We start from the raw sequence: 19725 nt of genomic DNA, 5'->3' as shown, positions 1-19725 counted from the left end.
TTGAACTTTTTTAGTTGCCTCAGCAGGGTGGTAGCAGCCAAGTTGAACTCCAGACCCGTTTCTCTGTCATTATACAGTTCCAGGTGGCACGAATAGGATCTGAAGGTTGTCCTTCAGTGTTTCTCTCTCAAAACCAGGCAGCAGTCTCTCCACAGCATCACAGAAGGCGTGTCGAGGTTTATCCCAGCACTCAGAGCATTTAGCTGGTTCCATTGAGGCAACCCTGCCATTTGGTTTCAGTCTGGATCTTCACAGTATCATAGAAGAACAGGCTACAGGTTAAGAAATGGAGTCTTGTGGTGCTTCAGGGGAACAAGCACCAACCCAAATCTGTCTCCCTACTCGCTTAAACAGAGATCTGACTCCCGTCAGCACTTCCTCAAGGAACACCTTCTTACTGACAGTAGAATTAAGGCACACCAACGCTTTGCTCCGTTCTGAAGGATCATCCCACCATCCACTTTGGTGGTCACATTCAAAACGGCACATCATCTCCTAGAAGGTGTAGATTTTTGCCTTTGCGACAAAACCCCAAATACGGGTATAATTTCATTCAAATTGGCTGAATTCCAAGCAGATGGTTAAGCAGTGTCAGCAGGTGGACTCCAAAGCAGTGACACATCCACTGACACTCTCTCAAAATTGAACGGGGTTGGGTTCCCAGGTGTCCCCATCATAACGTCAGACGCTGGACACGGCTGGCTTTCCCTGCCCGTAGCGGTCTGAAGGTCACATCCGACGGAATAGACTGGTCAGAGCTGTGGAGTCTCTGAAGCCTCGGAGAAGGCTGCACTGCTTATCAGTTTATTTTAAAAGAAAACAAGATAGTCCCTAGTGTATAGAAAATTAACAGTCCATGCGAGGACAGTGGGGGCAAATTACTAGTTTATTTTGCTATAGGATTTTTTTTGCAGGGTAGGTGTAGGGTCTGGATGATACTGTTTTGTGGCTTTATGAATTGGTTGAAACTCATTCTTTAGGCACCTCTGACAGTCTCTCATGGGGTTGCATGTGAATATGCCCTGAAAGACATTCCTGCATTTCAACTCGGTGTTCCTCTTGGGTGTAGAGACTGTGCTATTATATAGGGAGCCTTGTAAACTCCCGTTTTCTATGGGACTTGCCCCCAAGCTGTGATGCTGAATCCGCGCTGACAGCTGGGCGCCTGACCCTCTGAAGCATTTGCGTTTTTATAAAAAATGCCATTAGGAGGGCTGCAGAAGTGGATGAGCTAGAACTTCATTCAACACTAAATGAAGTAGGGTTTCATTTATCCTGCTGTGCTCTCCTAAGGGTCTCGTATCCCCCTGCTTGTAGCTAAAACTGATAAAGCCTTCAAGGCTTTTCTGGATGCCCGGAATCCCACGAAGCAGCATTCCTCCACCCTGGAGTCCTACCTCATCAAACCCGTGCAGAGGGTGCTCAAGTACCCTCTGCTGCTCAAGGAGCTCGTGTCGCTGACGGACCACGAGAGCGAGGAGCACTATCACCTGACCGGTAAGAGGGCGGGCTGCGGCCGCCACGCGCTGAGCCTGCGAGGCCCCACTTCTCTTCCCTGCTTCGTTTCCCAGTCTCAGACCTGCCTCCGTCCTGCAGTTGTTTTTTTTTTTTTTTAAATTTTATTTGACAGACAGATTACAAGTAGGCACAGAGGCAGGCAGAGAGAGAGAGGAGGAAGCAGGCTCTCCGCTGAGCAGGGAGCCCGATGCAGGACTCGATCCCAGGACCCTGGGACCATGACCCGAGCTGAAGTTAGAGGCTTTAACCCACTGAGCCACCCAGGCGCCCCCGTCCTGCAGTTCTTAAGCTTAGGTAGAATCTACGTGAAAATAGCCTTTAGATGACAGGATCCTTGGACAAAATTATGTCGTCAGAGAAGTCCCGTTCCCTACTGGAGGGATGATTCCGTTTTCATTTTTCAAAGAACGTATTTGGGGTCGGGGAGGTGAAATCCGTTGCATTGGGGTCTCTTGGCTAGCACAACAGCGCTGCCGAGAATGGGGCCCATTTTCCTGCCCCCCTCCGGAGGTTTTGTATTGCCGGCGGCCCGGCGCCGCTGCGGGATCCGCTGGGTGAGGCTCCACCTTGTGGGGACTTGAGACCAGAGCCCAGCCCCGCAGCCTGGCCCCAGCGACAGTGGCGGAGGCCTGTCTGCTTCTGTACCCTCCATCCAGGTTGTCAGATACACAGAGCCCTTCAGACTGATGGTAGAGTGTCCTTTAAAGGGATGCTTAGTAGTACTGAATAATAAACACTGAAAAGAGTGTTAATTAAACTGGCTCTTTTTCTCTGACAAGCACGTACTTTTGTATCATAAGTAACAAAGACAAAAAAATTTTTTTACATGTGGGTTAAATTCAACAAGTAAATGATACAAATTATGATTAGTATTCAAATAATGTGAAAAGATCCTTTTTCACCAAGATGATGTTTAAGTGGTTAAAAATTGCCTTCTAACCTTGCCTCCGAACTGAATTAAAATACCGAATCAGGAGAACAAAATATGAAAAATACTAAATTTATAGGTAACCTGAAATTTTGCTTTTTGACTGTGACAGAGTCCTTTTGTCCCTCACATGCCCAAGTAGAAAGTTACTAATAAGCACCGTGTATAATGCAAACAGCGGCTCTGGCCACGAGGGGCATTTACAGAGACACGAGTAAGGTCTTGCTAACCAACTGTTGTAGTTCACAGTTCAGTCATTGGCCTAGGAGGAGAGGCAGCATTTACGGGGAGGCACAGAGCCAGTCACTCTTGGGTTTCGGTTCTGGCTCTGTTCCTCATTTCTCTCTTTAGAAGTCTGGGAAAATACTTACTCCCTCTGCACCCCAGTTTCCTCATCTGCGAAGTGGGATTAATTACAGCTCCTCCAATCATTGAGTTGCTGTGGGGACGAAATGAGATGATTAACATCTCATCTGTTATAGTACCTGCCAAATTGAAGGTGCTCGATCAGTATTAGCTGTTACTATTAGTGATTATTTTTACCTGTGTTTTGCCTCATTTCAAAGAGAACTGGAGGTCGGAAGATCATTCTACTGTTCTTCATTATAATGACTGGGTTACAGTGGGCTGTGTGAGCCACACCTGAGTAATGCTTCTGTTAGTAAGAACTGGTCTTGAATCCTGGCTTGAATCTTGAGCTTTTTCATTACTGCTTTTGGTAGGACTTAAACAAAATTTATAAAAATGATTTCATATTTTTCAGAAGCACTAAAGGCAATGGAAAAAGTAGCGAGCCACATCAATGAGATGCAAAAGATCTACGAGGATTATGGGACCGTGTTTGACCAGCTAGTGGCAGAGCAGAGTGGAACAGAGAAGGAGGTCAGTGGGACTTCTGGATTCTGGGAGGCATTTGTTCGCTGCATCTATAGGTGGTCTCCAAACTAGGCCACTGTGTTCAGGCTCTCCTATAGGAGAATATGCTTTTTTTTTTTTTTTTTCTTTTAAATCTTAGTGCTTGCAATAAGCCATACTCATTTAAGTATCAGTGGAACATAAAATTCATTGTACTGGTTTAAGAATGTAACCTTAAGTATCACTAAGCTTATATCCCTACCTCCTCCTCCCTTTCCATGGGACGTGAGGCAGGACTCATCCCAGAGGTGGGCTCGTACATGGAGAGCGCGAGCTGACGGGGAGGCAGTGGGAGCTAGCAGCTAGAGAGAACCTGATATCTAACATTGGTGGCTATGTCCTTACTTACAGAATTAGTTGAAGTGGAATTTGAAAATTTCTGTATTTTTCTTTTCTGGTTGATTACTAAACTAGAATCTTGAGCTTTTAAAGTCTACGAATAAGGAAACAGTTTCCGTAGAGAAGGCAAGAACAGAAAACAACTGGAGTTTAATTTTTTGTTACAGTTTCAGTGTTGGTCCTTTTTCTTTGCAGGCGTAGTCTAGTTATGGATCAGGAAAGTGAATGTGCTAGAGCCTGAGGTCAATATTAATGAAGATACTTTGGATGGACCTCAATGTCCATTTACATATAATATGTACACTGAACCAAACTCCCGTTCTAATTCTGATTTTATTCAAAGTTCGATGCTTTGCTCATATTTTCAAAACCTATATACTATTTAAAGGCCCTATGTTTATGGGGGGCATAAAAATCATATTGAATGTACTTGGAATCCTCATATATACGTATGTGATTCAGTGTCCAACATGAGACAGCGTACCCCTGTGGTCTCTATGTCTTCATCTCCCGTTTTTATGATACAGGTAACAGAACTTTCCATGGGGGAGCTTCTGATGCACTCTGCAGTTTCCTGGTTGAATCCATTTCTGTCTCTAGGAAAAGCCAGAAAGGACCTTGAACTCACAGTGTTTGGTTAGTATCCCATTTTGAAAGAATGTAAACTTTAAAAAGGCTGGTGAAAATGAAGATCTTTCTAGACCCACCGGTCCAGCTAACTCCTGGTTTTCAGAAGGAGTTGGAATCATTGCTGTAATGGCTTTTGACTTAACAGAGCCAGCCTCCAACTATTTAAAATGCTGTCGCTCTGCATACTCATTATCTTGTTCTCCCTTCTGCTTGGCTTAGTGGTTCTGGCCAAGTGTTACAGAAACAGATCTCCTGAGGCTATTTTGAAACCTGCTATCTTAATTGTTTGCTGCATTTCAAAATGTCTTAATTCTCACTAAGACCAATTATAGACGGTGTATTCTCACTGAGATGAACACCATGTCCTCAAATTTCAATAAAACAAAACAGGGATTTTTTAAAAAAATCGCCAAGACCTCCTTCAGATGATCACTTTTAAGTAAGGAGATATTTGTGCATCATTGGCAATCTGGTCGGAGGGAGAGCAGCATTTATTCCCTCCTGTGCTCGTATAGGGGGATCTTGGAGCATCCTAAGTTTGAAGAGCTTTGTTCTATTCAAACATTCTAAGTCTTAGTTCAATCTTGGAAGAAAGTTTGTACAAATAATGAAAGACTTTTCTTTTTCTTTTTCTTTCTTTAGTTTTTAAGAGAGCTGTCATCCTGGTTTATAAAGAAAACTGCAAACTGAAAAAGAAATTGGTAAGACAAGAAGTATATTTCACAAAAGCTACCTCTTCATGGCTCTGTCCTGGCAGTATTGACGCGAGACGCGCGCTCAGCAGCAGCGCCTGGCTAGACTAACAGGACTTACTCCCGGGGTGACTAACCAAACCAGACCCTCGGGCTGTTTCTTATTCTCCCCACAAACAACGTCCGTTTTAAAAGAAGATTTATACAAATACCTGTGCTGGGGCCTACACAGAAAATCAGCTTCCCTATCCCTGAAAATGGCCCATGTTTGCACCATGCATGTAAGAGACTACATAACTTTGTTTTCAAACGACTTTTAACCTTAGTTCAAACAAAAACAAAAACAAAAACCTTAGCTTAGCTGTGGATACCACAAGCCATCAATGATTACTGTTCAGAAGGAATGAGGACACAGAGGGCTGGTTGTCATTCTTGCTTGTGTCTAGCCGTCTGTGCTCCCCAGACCACAGCTCTGCTGCCCACCCCCCCCAGTCTGAGCTCTGAGAACCGGGAGTGTACCTGCACCCTGACCACTCACACAGCTGTAAAGAACTGCAAGTTTCGAGTCCCTCCACAGGTCTCTGAGTGAGAGCTTGCTCTAACACTTTTCTCTGGGGGCTTTCCTGTTACAGCCCTCGAATTCCCGGCCTGCACACAACTCTGCTGACTTGGACCCATTTAAATTTCGCTGGTTGATCCCCATATCCGCACTTCAAGTCAGACTGGGGAATACAGCAGGTAATGGTTTCCTGCGGTAGGATGCCAGGAAAAACTTTTTTTTTTTTTTAATTTTCTAAGATTTTATTTGTCAGAGAGAACACCAGCAGGGAGAGTGGCAGGCAGAGGGAGAAGCTGGCTCCCAGAGCACGGAGCCTGGTATAGGACTCGATCCCAGGACCCGGGGCTCATGACCTGAGCTAAAGGCAGAGGCTTTTAACTGAGCCCCCGAGGCATCCCCAGGAACACACATTATAATGGTACTTATTTGCATTGTGGAATGAAAACCTAGGAAGGAACCTTGGGAATAATTTTTGAGTTTTATTTTATAGGCAAAGAAAAGGACAAGAGAGATGTTTTTTTGTTTGTTTGTTTTTAAACAGACTTTTAGAAAAAGTAAATGCCAAATTTGGCTTTTCTTTGCCAAGTATCTATCTCTTGTGTCCTTATTTTTGCTATCAATGGTTTTCAACACTTTTTCCCTAATATTCTGATACCTAAAATTTGTTAAACAAAGGACCATAAACCTAAATTTAAAAAATTCTGATACACCAGAAAATTCCTTAAGATTAAACAATATTATACGTGATATTAGAAAACAAAACTTCAACCTTGGAAAATTGTTCAGAGGTCCTTCTAGAATAACCATGTTCTGGAGACGATGCCTCTGGTGGCAGAAAGGACCAACAGTCTAAGGCATGCACCGATGCTCTGGGTCCATTTCATTTTTGTTTGAACGGGGACTGACTTTGGGCTGACCTGTTTTACCTCAAGGACCTGAGCACATCCTACTGTTCCTTTCAAAGAATACAATGAATGGAATGGGGTTGACCAACAAGATCCATTTAATCTCTTTCCCAGAGAGCTGGAATCCAGGGCTAGGGAGAAAGCAGACCGAGGTGGATGGAAAACTACCAGGAAATGTAGAAAGTAACTAAGAAGTACTTTGGTAACTATTTGTGAAAGTCACACATAGAATGAGACACGAAAGAAAATGATGAGACTCAGGACAGGGAGTATTTGACTTTTGAACTTGACATCTCTGGCAAAATTGTAGACTTGTTTCCTTTCACACAGGGACAGAAAATAATTCTGTATGGGAGCTGATCCATACGAAATCAGAAATAGAAGGACGGCCAGAAACTGTCTTCCAACTGTGCTGCAGGTATTTCCGACTTCCAAAAATTAGAGCCAATGGGAAAAAGAATTACGCTCTCTTAAAAATGGGAGTTTATTTTAGTGCTCTCCTGAATTTTGATGACTTTGGGATCACACCCAGCCTCCCCCGCAAATGGCAGCTATGTCTGTAGTAGAATACATTGATTGAATATATATCCACATCTTAGTGCTCAAAGGCGCTTCAAAAAATGATCATTTTTCCTTTGGTAAGTGAGGAGACCACGACACACAGAGGCTGGGTCACTTGCTGTCAGGACGCGTCAGGTCCACACCCGGGAATGTGGACACGAAGCACAATGACTTGGGACATGACTGCTGTTTTCTCTTCCCTCCTCACCAGTGACAGTGAAAGCAAAACCAACATCGTCAAGGTGATTCGCTCTATTCTGAGGGAAAACTTCAGGCGTCACATCAAGTGTGAATTACCCCTGGAGAAGACCTGTAAGGACCGCCTGGTCCCCCTTAAGAACCGAGTTCCTGTTTCAGCCAAGTTAGGTGAGAACTTCGTGTTTATGCAGGAAATCATGGGCTTCTCTGTAAGAATGTATGTATGTGCTTGTGACACAGCATTGAGTCATCACTTTGTAGAGTACCGGGGTGGGGGGGGGTGTCTGTAAGCCCTGAACCAGACACCCAGATCCACAGAGTAGTGTGTGAAGGTGGTGGAGATTTTATTTCAAGGAACTTAAGGGACATCTCAGTGGCTCATTTGGTGAAGTGTCTGCCTTCAGCTGAGGTTGTGATCCCCAGGTCCTGGGATTGAGCCCTGTGTCAGGCTCCCTGCTCAGTGGGGAGCCTGCTTCTCCCTCTGCTGCTCGCCCTACTTGTGCTCTCTGCCCCCTCTCGCTGACAAATAAGTAAACTCTTAAAAAAAAGAAACTTAAAATGCCTCTTGCTCCCACACCTTGTATAAACTATAACCACCCCCAACCCCAAGGCCTCATCTTACCAGCAGCCGACAGAATCTCTCCACCTCTTCCACCGGGATGTGCAGGACTCCCGGGCCTTAGCTTGGCTTACTGCAGTTCTCCTAGAGCTCGGAACAGCTCAAGGCATCTAGAAAGCCAATACTTGATGACTTAATACCAAGAAACCTTATATTCATTCTGACCCAGTCAATTAAGTCACCAAATTACACTTCCCTTAAACTTTCTGGCTGCTTTTAAAATTTCAGTTAAAATGTTAAATTTCCTGCTTTTAAAATTTCAGCTTAAACTCTTTCTGTATTAACTGTTTTGTTAATATCTTTGGTCTTGTTTGTAGTCTTTAAATTATTTCTTTTCTCTTTATTGGTCACAGTGTGACCTCTTTCAAATTCACTGTATATTTTCTGTTTTTTTTTTTCTATTGCCAAAATAAGCTGTAGCCATTGAAACTTTACTGTTATTACACACACAAACACATCACAGCAGAGCCCCCTTTTCCCTTCAACCCAAGAGAAGAGAACTAAACACACATGAATGATTAAATCATTCCTATTAAATCTCTGGAAGTTGGCTAGAAGTTCCAGCAGAGACAGTACTCACGAGTGATGAAGGGCGTTTTTCTACTTTTAATGGGGCAGCAAGGCAAACCGACAAGGTGAGAAGGTAGGTGTACAAATACGGCATAATCTTTGTTGTCCAATTTCATTAGTGAAAGAAAGGGGCCTAGATTTTATTCGTAACTAAGAGTCCTAGCCTTTGTAATAGTTTATAGCTTGTGGTCCTATCTAAACAATTGAGCTCTGGTAATAGGCCATCTAGAAACTCCAAATCATCCAACGTAAAATTTCAAATAAACCTAAGTAAAAAATTTCCACACCTGCAGTATCTGCGAGGTTCTTTTTCCCCCACAAGTCCCAGGATATTGGTAACAGGAGTGAGATGATGATGAAATCTTAAGTAATTAAGGTGATACATCTTATACATTGCGAGTATCGGGCATTGTAGAGTCCGTTTCTCGATCATGAGGGGAAACACGCTTCTCTCATTGCAGCCTCCTCCAGATCCTTAAAAGTCCTCAAGAATTCCTCCAGCAGCGAGTGGCCCGGCGAGCCCGGCAAGGGCAGCAGCTCGCTGGACTCTGACGAGGGCAGCCTGAGCAGCGGCACGCAGAGCAGCGGCTGCCCCTTGGGCGGGAGCAGGCAGGATTCCCTGCAGCAGCCCCAGCCGGGCCTGGCTGATCTGTCGGACAGTCTCATCAAAGAGAGTGACATTCTGAGCGACGACGAGGACGACTACCATCAGACTCTCCAACAGGGCAGCCCTACCAAAGACATTGAGATTCAGTTCCAGAGACTGCGGATCTCCGACGCCCCGGACGCCAAGCCAGCCGAGCAGCCCGGCACGGAGGGCCGGCCCAAGGGGGAGCAGCCCAAGCTGGTGCGGGGGCACTTCTGCGCCATTAAACGGAAAGCCAACAGCACCAAACGGGACAGGGGAGCTTTGCTGAAGGCACAGATTCGTCATCAGTCCCTCGACAGCCAGTCTGAAAATGCCAACCTTGATCTCGGTTCTGTTCTGCAGCGGGAGTTCAGTGTCCAGAGTTTAACCTCGGTGGTCAACGAGGAGTGTTTTTATGAAACAGAGGGCCACGGACAGTTGTAGTCCAGTCTCCGGCCAGACGTGGGCTCGGCTGCTTGTTTCACTTAAACTGGTGGCCAAGTAGAAACTGCAAAAAAACTGCAAAAAAAACTACTCATTATTGGGTTTTGTGCAGCATACATTTTCCCACAAAATAGTTGTAAAGATTTAAGTTATTTTAATTTATTGTAGATCAGAAAACTAGATTAAACTGATCAGAATCTGTAAATTACTTAGTTTATATCCCTTTTGAGCAGGTATCAAAATGACTTAGGATCCTTAAAATTGCAGTCTATTTTAATTTATGTGAAAGAAGTAAGATGGGGAGTTGTGATTAATAGTTTTTAAAAGGTCATTGTTTTTTTCCAATCCTTCGGGGCATTTCCTTTGAGCTGTTAGTTTTTGCTTTATTTAAAGCATATTTATTTTTAATGGGGGTGAGGGGCACAATGTGCAGATATTTCACTTTTGTAAGGTTGTAACAGATGCTGTTTATACTGAACATGTTATATCTATGCAGTATATATATTAAAAGAGCGCTTGTACCGTATCTTATTTGATTATAGTTATTTTCTCTACCAAGCTGCACAGTAAAAGGGAAGGGAGTCACATCTGGTAATCGCATTTTTGTTGTCCTTCTGTAGAAGACAAGAGAGTACACACCTGAGCAGCTCAACACTGTGGAAAGCAACATTTGGTTTGCTGTTAGAGTCTGTGTTTCTCCTTGTCATCCTCTTTTTCCTGGTTTTTGCTTTTATTTTGTTTGAGTTCTTCTCTGAAATTATAAGCAAAGAGCAGTGGGTCTTCATCACACATTTTTCGGTAAACGTCACACAGACTCTTAAAATGTGACACCGAGAGCTGGGTGGGTCGAAGGGTAGGGTCCACGTCTGCCAACTCTAACAGTTTTCCAGTGCTTTCCACGCGCTCAACCTCAGGGAATAACATTCTGAGGAAAGAAAATAATCAAAATTTTACTAATTCTGTAAATCAGAATGCTTCTTCCTTCTGCTCTCATTTGAAAATGACATTATTTCGACAACTGACAAGTGGAGGGAGTGGAGACAGCTGGAGTGACCTCGGGGCCCCAGGCCAACGGAGAAGGATTTTGACCGTGGCACCAGGTACAAAGGACCACTGAAGGCAGAACTCCTCTGACCTGTGAGGTGTGTCCACGAGGAAAGATATCTTCCAAAGCTCAATCAATATAAGCACCTTTAAGGTAAGTTTAAAGAAACGTCTACTCAGTTGTATTCTTGTAGAAATGTTAGATTTGCTTTGTTTTTTTTTAAATAAGAGACTTGTCTTATTTCTTGATTCTCTTAGCTTTTGTGACTTGTCACCCCCTAGGAATGACCTTTCTCTGCAAAGTTTAAAAATAGGTGAGATGAAAATGCAAACAGTTCCCTTTTTTAGATTTACCTTGTAGCATTTTTGCAACCGATTTGAAGTATGTATTTTAAATTTCATCTAACCAAGCTGATCATGGTTTTAAAGCGAATAACAAAACTGAATGAAAGGCTGCAAAGCTACACCTGGATTTTCTTTCTTTTCTCAACAGCTGATGGCTCTACGGGGCGCACAGGTCATGGCCAGTGGAGATGGGAGTTTTTCGTACAGGCTGCTGGTCCTCTCAGTAAGGAACTGAACTGCCCGTTCCCAATGGTGTTGGGTGAGCTGTGATCTCAGAGTTCAGGTTCATGGCAAACGGGGGGGAGCACTGTGTGGGTGCGTGTGACAGAAGGACACCCACAGGTCTAAGCGGGGCACGGGGCACCCTATCTGGGGTCCCTCTCTGCACAAAGAACTGCGCATATGAGACGAAGGGGCCCACCACGTAAGGTGGAAACGCCGGGGCCAGCTATGAGACCCATTCCAGGATTTCCAAAAGTAGGAGGCACTTTCTGTGATTTTTTTTCCTCCCCCTCCGTGAATCAGGGCCATCGTGTACAGCTGTGCAAGTCCCACCTGCGTGCAGGGTGAGTGTGAGCCGAAATCCGGCTCGGCTTCTACTCGTCAAATAACGCACGTCGCGCTGGGGCCTCCAGCTTACCAGGGGTGGTAATGTGCTGCCATCCTTCCCACCGGCACCAAGACAGCCGGTGGCATCCGTCACGGACTCTGCTCCAGTATAAATCCTGGCCTAATTAGAGCCAGCAAATGGCAAGACAAGGATGTAGCAGCAGTCAGCTCAGATCCTCCAGAATTTGTGTGGGCTGCAGGGGTTTCAGGACGCGGCTGCTCGCCTGAACCTGAAGTCATTCCACGGGCTAAGAGGACACTTCATGGAACCAGAGAGAGCGCGGAGAGATGAGGCTTTTGTCTAAAGGGGAGGTGGGATCAGAAGATGAGAAACGTGTGCCTAGGAAGCCAGGTGCCTTTAACAGCTAGACTTTGGCTATTATTAGTTGGCAGCCTTTTAAAAACACATATCACACACAGCTTCCTGCCTTACTTGGGCCTAATTAAACATTTTCTTGGCTGAAAATATCACTGAGGTCATTTCAGGGCCTCTGGACGTGCGTGGGCCCTGACGCACTGCCTTCTGTCTGGGTTTCCAGACGGTGGCTGTGCACAGAGCAGGAAGCGCGGCAGAGGGCAGGAGCCCCCGCTACATACAAACGCGCTTGCAGGAACACCTCGTGACGTCGTGCTGGCTGTTTCAACATCTTACCTGCTTCCTAGTTCTAAGTGTGTCCTTGAAAGAGATACAGCAACTTGGTGGAAAGTGCCCAGTAATTTAATCAATTGCCTAACGGACCCTCCATAGAGACCCTTAAATGATGGGTTCAGAGAGCTCCATGCTGGGAGGTGAGGAGCCCAGAGAGGGCACAGAAGCCCTATACCTCTTCCATGTGGCTGTTCCTGAGCTAGAGTCTTTATAATAGCTCGATAAATGAAAGTGTTTTCTTGAGTTCTGTGAGATATTCCAGCAAAAGAGCGAACCTGAAGTGGCGTGGGGTGGGGGGGGGGGGTCCGAGAAATGCCCATTTTGTGACCTGTGGCTCAGACGCATAAGCAGGGACACTTGTGACTAGCTTCTGAAGTGGGAGCAGTCTAGTGGCCCCTGAGCCCTTAACCTGTGGGTTCTGTGTCACTCTGGGTGGTTCATGTCAGACTTGAACTGCAGGACAACTAGTTGGTGCCTAAAGACCTGGAGGAGTTGTTGGTGTTGGAAAAACCACCACACAACGGGGTCAGAAGTGCTGAGCATAAGAACAGCTCAAATGGCCTGCCCTGAGAACTAAAGGTCATTCTCAACTGCGCGAGTGTGTTTTTAGCTTGTACTGATGCTAAAGCGAAACCTGCTGGCAGCCTCTGAGCTTAAAGCAGGACATCGCCTTTTCCTCTGGGGCACTCAGTTTGTTCATCTCAGGATCTGAATGGCAAGTGACATTTACAGATAGCGTGAAAAATCCTAAAAACAAGGTTTTTAATTTTTAAAAGTGCTTAAGGATTTTAGAAAGGGTGCCAGAGAAAGGCAGAGAAGGTGTTCTTACCCAAGCCCTCGGTAGCAGTACTTCCTCCGGAACTGAAATGCATTCTGAACGACCTTCTCCACCAGCTTGAAGGGCTGCTCGATCCTGGGCTGCACCAGGGGGGTGAAGTGCACCACGCCCACGTCCACCTTCGTGGAGAACAAACATGCATCATTTTGTGGCATGGCAGAACGTGACTAAACAATTCGTCTTTGTCAAACAGGCAGTTGGTTCTGGACCCCGTGGTTCTCATAAACCCTTACGTGGACTCTGGCTTCATCCCCTGCAGGCCGGTAAGCTGCCGCACTTGGCCTTGAGCTGACGCAGTCATCCCAGTTGCGTCTGCTCTGTAATGACCTCCGTAGACCTGTGCTGGATGATCCCTTAATTTTATAATGTGTTTACAATGGCCTTTAAGATCAATCCAAGTAATCATTAAAGTCAGCAGGCAGCTAAGAGAGAGCATTCTAGTACTTTGCTTCGCTTTGGAATGTGGAAAAAATAAGCTGCTGCAGCAGTTCTGGCTAAACGGCCGGGCTTCCAAACACAGAAGAGACGGCAGATGGCCCCCCAGGGACCACTTAGTGCTAAACTCCCCAGAAAGGGAATCAGTTAGGACACCACTTATTTTGGGTAGAGACACTGATTAATGAGCTGGCCCAAATTCATGCCTGTCATCTGCACGGCCACATCACTTTCTGGGGGCGACCTGAAATGTTCTGGGAGGCCCAGGCAGGATCAAACAGAAAGTGGAATCTCCACCCCCTCCCCATGTCAACTGTATGAGTGGTGAACTAGCACTAGCAGTTGAGATTCTTTAATTATCAGAAAATAAAAGTTTTCAGGCTTATCTGTTAAGAGATTTATACCCTTAGTCTAAAAATGGACTCATGGTAATTCACAAGTCTATATTCAGAATAACAAAGCAACAGTATTGCAAGTAAAGACAAAGGAGAAACAGGAGTCAGAGCAGTTACCATACACAAAATGCTGGACAGAGCCTATGGGCTAATGAATGGGAAGTCTGTTCCTAATTTACAAAAGCCTTAGTCTCTAAGGAGTTGTAAATTTGCTACTTAGAATATCACACATACTCTACAAAGGCTAAGTACGTACAGCAACTGGTGCAGTAGGGGTCGCACCACTGCTTTTCAGAAGGAATTCACTCCATTTTTAAAATTCCACAGGGGTTATCTTGTTCTCTTGCTTCTAAAAATCCTTGTGGCTATCAAACTCCTTAAAATCAGCCTGTCATACATGAGAATGGGAGTGTGTTCAGTTTCTTGATTTTAGGGTGTTGGAAAAGTACTTGTGTATGATGTGTGGACAAGAAAAGAAAATGAAGACATGCCCGGCCCCAGGGGCCCTGGACAGGCTTTTTGAAGAGGAGCCAGTGGTGTTTCACCTGCTGCCTTGACTTACTCTTTCCTTGAACAATCACTGATCCTGTCCCTAATGTCTCGGATCAGCGGCGGCGCACCTGCAGGATACCTAGAGGCGGCCCGTGGGAGGCGTGCTGAGGACGGCCTCGGCCGCAGAGTGAAGACCGCCAGCAGAGAGGCCCTTCCACACCGACTCCCCGAAATATCCATCAGCCTTCAGGCTGCTTTAGTGGAATAGTAGTTATTACACTTCAGAGAGTGACTATCTGTAACGTTAAATGTTCTCATTAAATTTAAAGTTTCTCAAATTGTGTTCTGTGTGTTGCTTCATCAGTTTCTCCGAATTCAGTAACGAGTACTTGGACAGGAAGTGAGGTGCTGGGTTAACAAGCCAGGACCTTCTGTGGACTGGCACAAACCACCACCAGGCTCCAGGGGTCTGCGAGGGTCACTGAGGAGGCTAAGGTGGCCTCGGGGTTTTGGTGGAGTGGACAGAAGCATGGCAGTGAACAGGAAGAAAATCTGGCTTCCTCTGAAAGCATTTCTATGACAGGAAAAGAGCTCACGTGTGGAGGACGGAGGAAGAAGCCGCCCCGAATCAGCGATAATGACTTTAAATGCCAAAGACTCTGCTCACAAACTCTGAAACATCCATCCCCACTTTTCCTCCTGTTGATCTGGAACACAGACGTGAACCCACATGTCCAGGAAGGTTCTAGGCCTCGCCCTACCCCATCACTCTCCACCTCCCCGTGCCACTTCCCCCACTAGAGCCCACTGGCATGGCGTCCCGTCCTTGTCCCCTACTCTGCCGCCCTCCACGGCGACTCGCCGCCCTTTCTTCCCCTTTACCACGGAATTCTTCACAGGCACCCGGGGTGATCCAACAGCCTCCCACTCTCCAAGGAAGCTACTCTGTTAGCGAAATGGGATACAATCTGAGCCCCGGCTAACCCCAGCCCATGAAATATAAAAACTATATACTGTTCAAGTATTATCAAGGACAAAGGCTCAAATACAGGGTTAGATACAATCTCCTTCAGAAACGGCCACTTCCAGCTTTTTTGGATTTTAAAATGTGGCCTCTTTGTCTGATTTTATTCCTTTGAAATAAGGTTGCTGTTTACAAATACAGGAAATGTCTCGCATTTGCTTTAGATAAAGTTCTTTAAGCCCAGTACGAATATAGCAGCGCCCTATGTTAACTGCAGGAGCCTTCTGAAGTCGGGGTGTAATTTTGTTACCCAATTAGGCTGGCTACAGGATATCCCAGCTTCAAGAAAATACCCGCTCACCCTCTGATCCAATACCGTTCCCATTGAGCGGAAGGACCCTGAGAAACTCAGTGTGAAAATGACTACTCCCACAGTGTGTCCTGCTTCTCTGGGAAACCTCCTGTACTCTTCTCTACTCCTGACGCCAAAAGCACTTTTCAGTGCTTCTGAATGATGGAGCCCATTTTCTCTTGAAATACAGGAAAGCTGCTTGGTAACTAGGGTAACAGATAAAAAAATGCTTTTTACTTATAATTGAATGCTTATTTAAAAATTGCAACCATTATTTTTTGCTTCCCTGAATTTTAACTCTCTTAAAGGGTTCCCTTACCAAAAAAGAAATCAGTATATAGGCACCAGATGCACTTAAAAATTCTATTTTAATGTTGTCAGACTCTTTCCAAACTCAAGTCTACTGGTATACCCAAATGACCTTCTAAAGCTTCAAATTAAGGGATTTATAGCGAATTTAAATATTTGCCTCTCAAATCCACTCTAATATCAATGCTGTACCACGCTGAGATTATGTTTCCCAACCCTGGCAGCCGTGGCTACAAAAGGCGTCAGGCAGCAGTTCCATTTTCCAGGCCAGCGTGTCTAGGGCATGACTGCTTACGAGCTCAGAGCAGCACTTTGGACTCATAAAGAGACCTGGGATAAGAAGCTGTTCAATCTCCAGCCTTAGATACTGCCAACTCGGATCGAGTCAACGAGAGAAACGGGAACGCTGAAGAACGGGCAGTCAGTTCCTGACCGAGAACTGTAACACGCCCAAGAGCTAAATAACCACCACAGGCACAACAGGGGCCACAAGCTAAGAAACTCAACACTTCCCCTGGCGTTCACGACCATTGAAGGACAATCCGTGGAAGGAAAAATCATTAGGAAGCTACAGTTTATAGTTAGCTGAACCGAAACCATAACTGGGAAAGGCTAGAAGGGTGAGAAGAAGGACAACAGAATCATCGACAAGCCTTCAGGAGCGAGAAGAGAACAATTTTCAAAGCTCAAGGTGGCACAGTCTCGGATTCGTTTCGATGGGATTGGAAAGGGTGTGGCTGCATCTGCGACACCCAGGAGCACCTGAGGTTTGGGAGAAGCACATTCGGGGTCCGGTGAAATGACAAGAGCAAGGTGGGCTTCTGGGGTCCTGCACCCACCAGAGTCTGACTCTTCAGGTGCCTACACCAAGCTAACGACAGCCTCCAGTTACAACTGCCCCGGACACGAGTAACAGAGCGGCAAGTCACTAATGTCTGGGATACTCGAATTACATGTTTTGTAGAGAAACCATCACAAATATGAATGTACATCAAATTTCCTGTAACTGGTTTATACTGCCTGTAATCTTTGTTCTAGACCCAACTTAAGGACAGAATTTCTGTTTTAAAACTTTAAAATGCAAACACTTTGATAGCATCCCACGTGTACTCAACATGGGCTAAAACACGGTTCATGCCAACACATCTTTCTTTAGAGCTTAGAATTTGTATTTTCCTATAGCAATATCAATTTCTCCATAAGTTCTACCCCACCTTTTCTCCCTCCTATAGACTTTTGAATGGTTTTTCTCTTTCCTCAGAATCATGAAATAGTCACAGTACTTCCCCCTCCGAGCCCAAGTATGTAAGAGACTAGAGCATGGCAGCAAGCTGACAGTGTAGGAGGGTTCCCTCTACATGCTTATTTTACTTTCTAACTCATGGAAGTCTGGGGGTGCCTCAGAGCCTTCCCTATGGATCACCAGAGAAAAAAAATAAGATGACAAAACAGTATTAGAATAATTGGGGTCCCAGAAGAAGAAGAAAAAGAGAGAGGGGCAGAAGGTATATTGGGGCAAATTATAGTAGAGAATTTCCTTAATTTGGTGAAGGGAACAAGCATCAAAATCCAGGAGGCACAGAGAATCCCCCTCAAAATCAATAAAAATAGGTCCATACACTATCATTTAATACTAAAACTTACAAGTCTCAGTGATAAAGAGAAAATCCTGAAAACAGCTCAGAACAAGAGGTCTGTAACATACAACAGAAATATTAGATTGGCAGCAGGCCTATCCACAGATACCTGCCATAGTATATTCAGAGCACTAAACAAGAAAAATATGCAGCCAAGAATACTATATCCAGGTAGGCTGTTATTAAAAATAGAAGGAGAGATAAAAAGCTTCCAGGACAAACAAAATTTAAAAGAATTTGCAAACACCAAACCAGCCATACAGGAAGTATTGAAAGGGGTCCTCTAAGAAAAGAGAGAGCCTGAAGGTAACAGACCATAAAGGAACAGAGACAATATACAGTAGCAGTCACCTTATAGGCAACACAATGGCACTACATTCGTATCTTTCAATAGTTATCCTGAATGTATATAGGCTAAATGCCCCAATCAAAAGACATAGGGTATCAGATGGATAAACAAGACCCATTGATACTCTGTCTACAAGAAACTCATTTTAGACCCAAAGACACCTCCAGATTTAAAGCGAGGGGGTGGAAAACCATTTACCATGCTAATGGACATCAGAAGAAAGCTGGGGTGGCAATCCTTATATCAGGTCAATTAGATTTGAAGACAAAGACTATAATAACAGATGAGGAAGGACACTATATAAGGGTCTGTCCAACAAGAAGATCTAACAATTTTAAACATCTATGCCCCTAACATGGGAGCAGCCAATTATATAAACCAATTAACAAAATCAAAGGAACACATCAGCAATAATACAACAGTTAGTAAGGGACTTTAACACCCCTCTTACTGAAATGGACAGGTCATCCAAGTAAAAGATCAACAAGGAAATCAAGGCTTTAAATGACACACTGGACCAGATGGACATCACAGATCTATTCAGAACATTCCGTCCCCAAACAGAATACACATTCTTCTCTAGTGCATATGAAACATTCTCCAGAATAGGTCACATCCTGGGTCACAAATCAGGACTCAACTGATTGGTACTTGGACTCAAGTACCAAAAGATTGGGATCATTCCCTGCATATTTTCAGAATGTTTCAATGCTCTGAAGCTAGAAGTCAATCACAAGAGGAAAGATGGAAAGAACTCAAATACATGGAGGCTAAAGAGCATCCTACTAAAGAATGAATGGGTCAACCAGGAAATTAAAGATGAATTAAAAAAATTCAAGGAAACAGATCTGTTCAAAATCTTTGGGCCTCAGCAAAGGCGGTCCTGAGAGAAAGTATATAGCAGTACCAAGCCTTTCTCAAGAAACAAGAAAGGTCTCAAATACACAGCCTACTCCTACACCTAAAGGAGCTGGAGAAAGAACAGCAAAGAAAGCCTAAACCCAGCACGAGAAGACAAATAATAAATATCAGAGCAGAAATCAATGAAATAGAAACCAAAAGAAGAGTAGAACAAATCAACAAAACTAAGAGCTGGTTCTCTGAAAGAATTAATAAGACTGATAAACCCCTGGACAGACTTATCAAAAAGAAAAGAGAAAGGACCCAAATTAATAAAATCATGAATAAAAAGAGGAGAGTCATCACAACCAACATCAAAGAAATACAAACAATTATAAGAACATATTATAAGCAAATATACGCCAGCAAATTTGTAATTTGTAAGAAATGGATGCATTCCTAGAGGCATATAAACTACCAAAACTGAACCAGGAAGAAATAGAAAACCTGAACAGACCCATAACCAGTGAGGAGATCGAAGCAGTCATCAAAAATCTCCCAACAAACAAGATACCAGGGCCAGAGAGCTTCCCAGCGGAATCCTACTAAACATTTAAAGAAGAAGAATACCCATTCTCCTGAAACTGTTCCAAAAAATAGAAGAGGAAAACTTCCAAACTCATTTTATGAGGCCAGCATTATCTTGATCCCAAAACCAGACAAAGACCCCAATCAAAAAGGAGAATTACAGATCAACAGCCTTGATAAACATGGATGCAAAAATTCTCAGCAAAATACTAGCCAATAGGATCCAACAGTACATTAAAAGGATTATTCACTATGACCAAGTGGGATTTATTCCTGGGCTGCAAGGTTGGTCAACATCTGCAAATCAATCAATGTGATACATTAATGAAAGAACAAGAAGCATATGATACTTATTCTCAACAGATGCTGAAAA

General features: G+C 44.4%; 2 protein-coding genes across 9 annotated transcripts in view; one reads left to right on the top strand and one right to left on the bottom strand.

Annotated features, from left to right (window-relative positions):
* The window catches only part of TIAM2 (TIAM Rac1 associated GEF 2), a 228139-nt gene extending 218107 nt beyond the window's left edge, over positions 1 to 10032 (top strand). For all 4 annotated transcript variants that reach the window (XM_045080146.1, XM_045080147.1, XM_045080149.1 and 1 more), the window contains 8 exons: positions 1318 to 1497; positions 3210 to 3328; positions 4228 to 4336; positions 4973 to 5031; positions 5655 to 5760; positions 6817 to 6904; positions 7259 to 7413; positions 8896 to 10032. In XM_045080146.1, the coding sequence (XP_044936081.1) occupies positions 1318 to 1497; positions 3210 to 3328; positions 4228 to 4336; positions 4973 to 5031; positions 5655 to 5760; positions 6817 to 6904; positions 7259 to 7413; positions 8896 to 9506 (1427 nt within the window). In that variant the 3' untranslated portion in view covers positions 9507 to 10032. The remainder of the gene's footprint in view (positions 1 to 1317; positions 1498 to 3209; positions 3329 to 4227; positions 4337 to 4972; positions 5032 to 5654; positions 5761 to 6816; positions 6905 to 7258; positions 7414 to 8895) is intronic.
* TFB1M (transcription factor B1, mitochondrial) overlaps positions 8451 to 19725 on the bottom strand; it is a 72790-nt gene continuing 61515 nt past the window's right edge. For 2 of the 5 annotated variants that reach the window (XM_004778193.3, XM_045080156.1), the window contains exons 6-8: positions 12983 to 13110; positions 10146 to 10431; positions 8451 to 9581 (exon numbers count right to left, since the gene is read on the bottom strand). In XM_004778193.3, coding sequence (XP_004778250.1) covers positions 10188 to 10431; positions 12983 to 13110 — 372 coding nt within the window. In that variant the 3' untranslated portion in view covers positions 8451 to 9581; positions 10146 to 10187. Of the gene's footprint in view, positions 9582 to 10145; positions 10432 to 11535; positions 11806 to 12982; positions 13111 to 19725 lie in introns of those variants that run through there. The other 3 variants (XM_045080155.1, XM_013048799.2, XR_201194.3) reach the window with 3 other exon arrangements.

Source organism: Mustela putorius, unplaced genomic scaffold (assembly GCF_011764305.1).
Source record: "Mustela putorius furo isolate JIRA1106 unplaced genomic scaffold, ASM1176430v1.1 tig00000450_pilon_pilon_pilon, whole genome shotgun sequence".
Taxonomy (NCBI): domain Eukaryota; kingdom Metazoa; phylum Chordata; class Mammalia; order Carnivora; family Mustelidae; genus Mustela; species Mustela putorius.
This window is presented reverse-complemented; position numbering and strand designations above follow the sequence as displayed.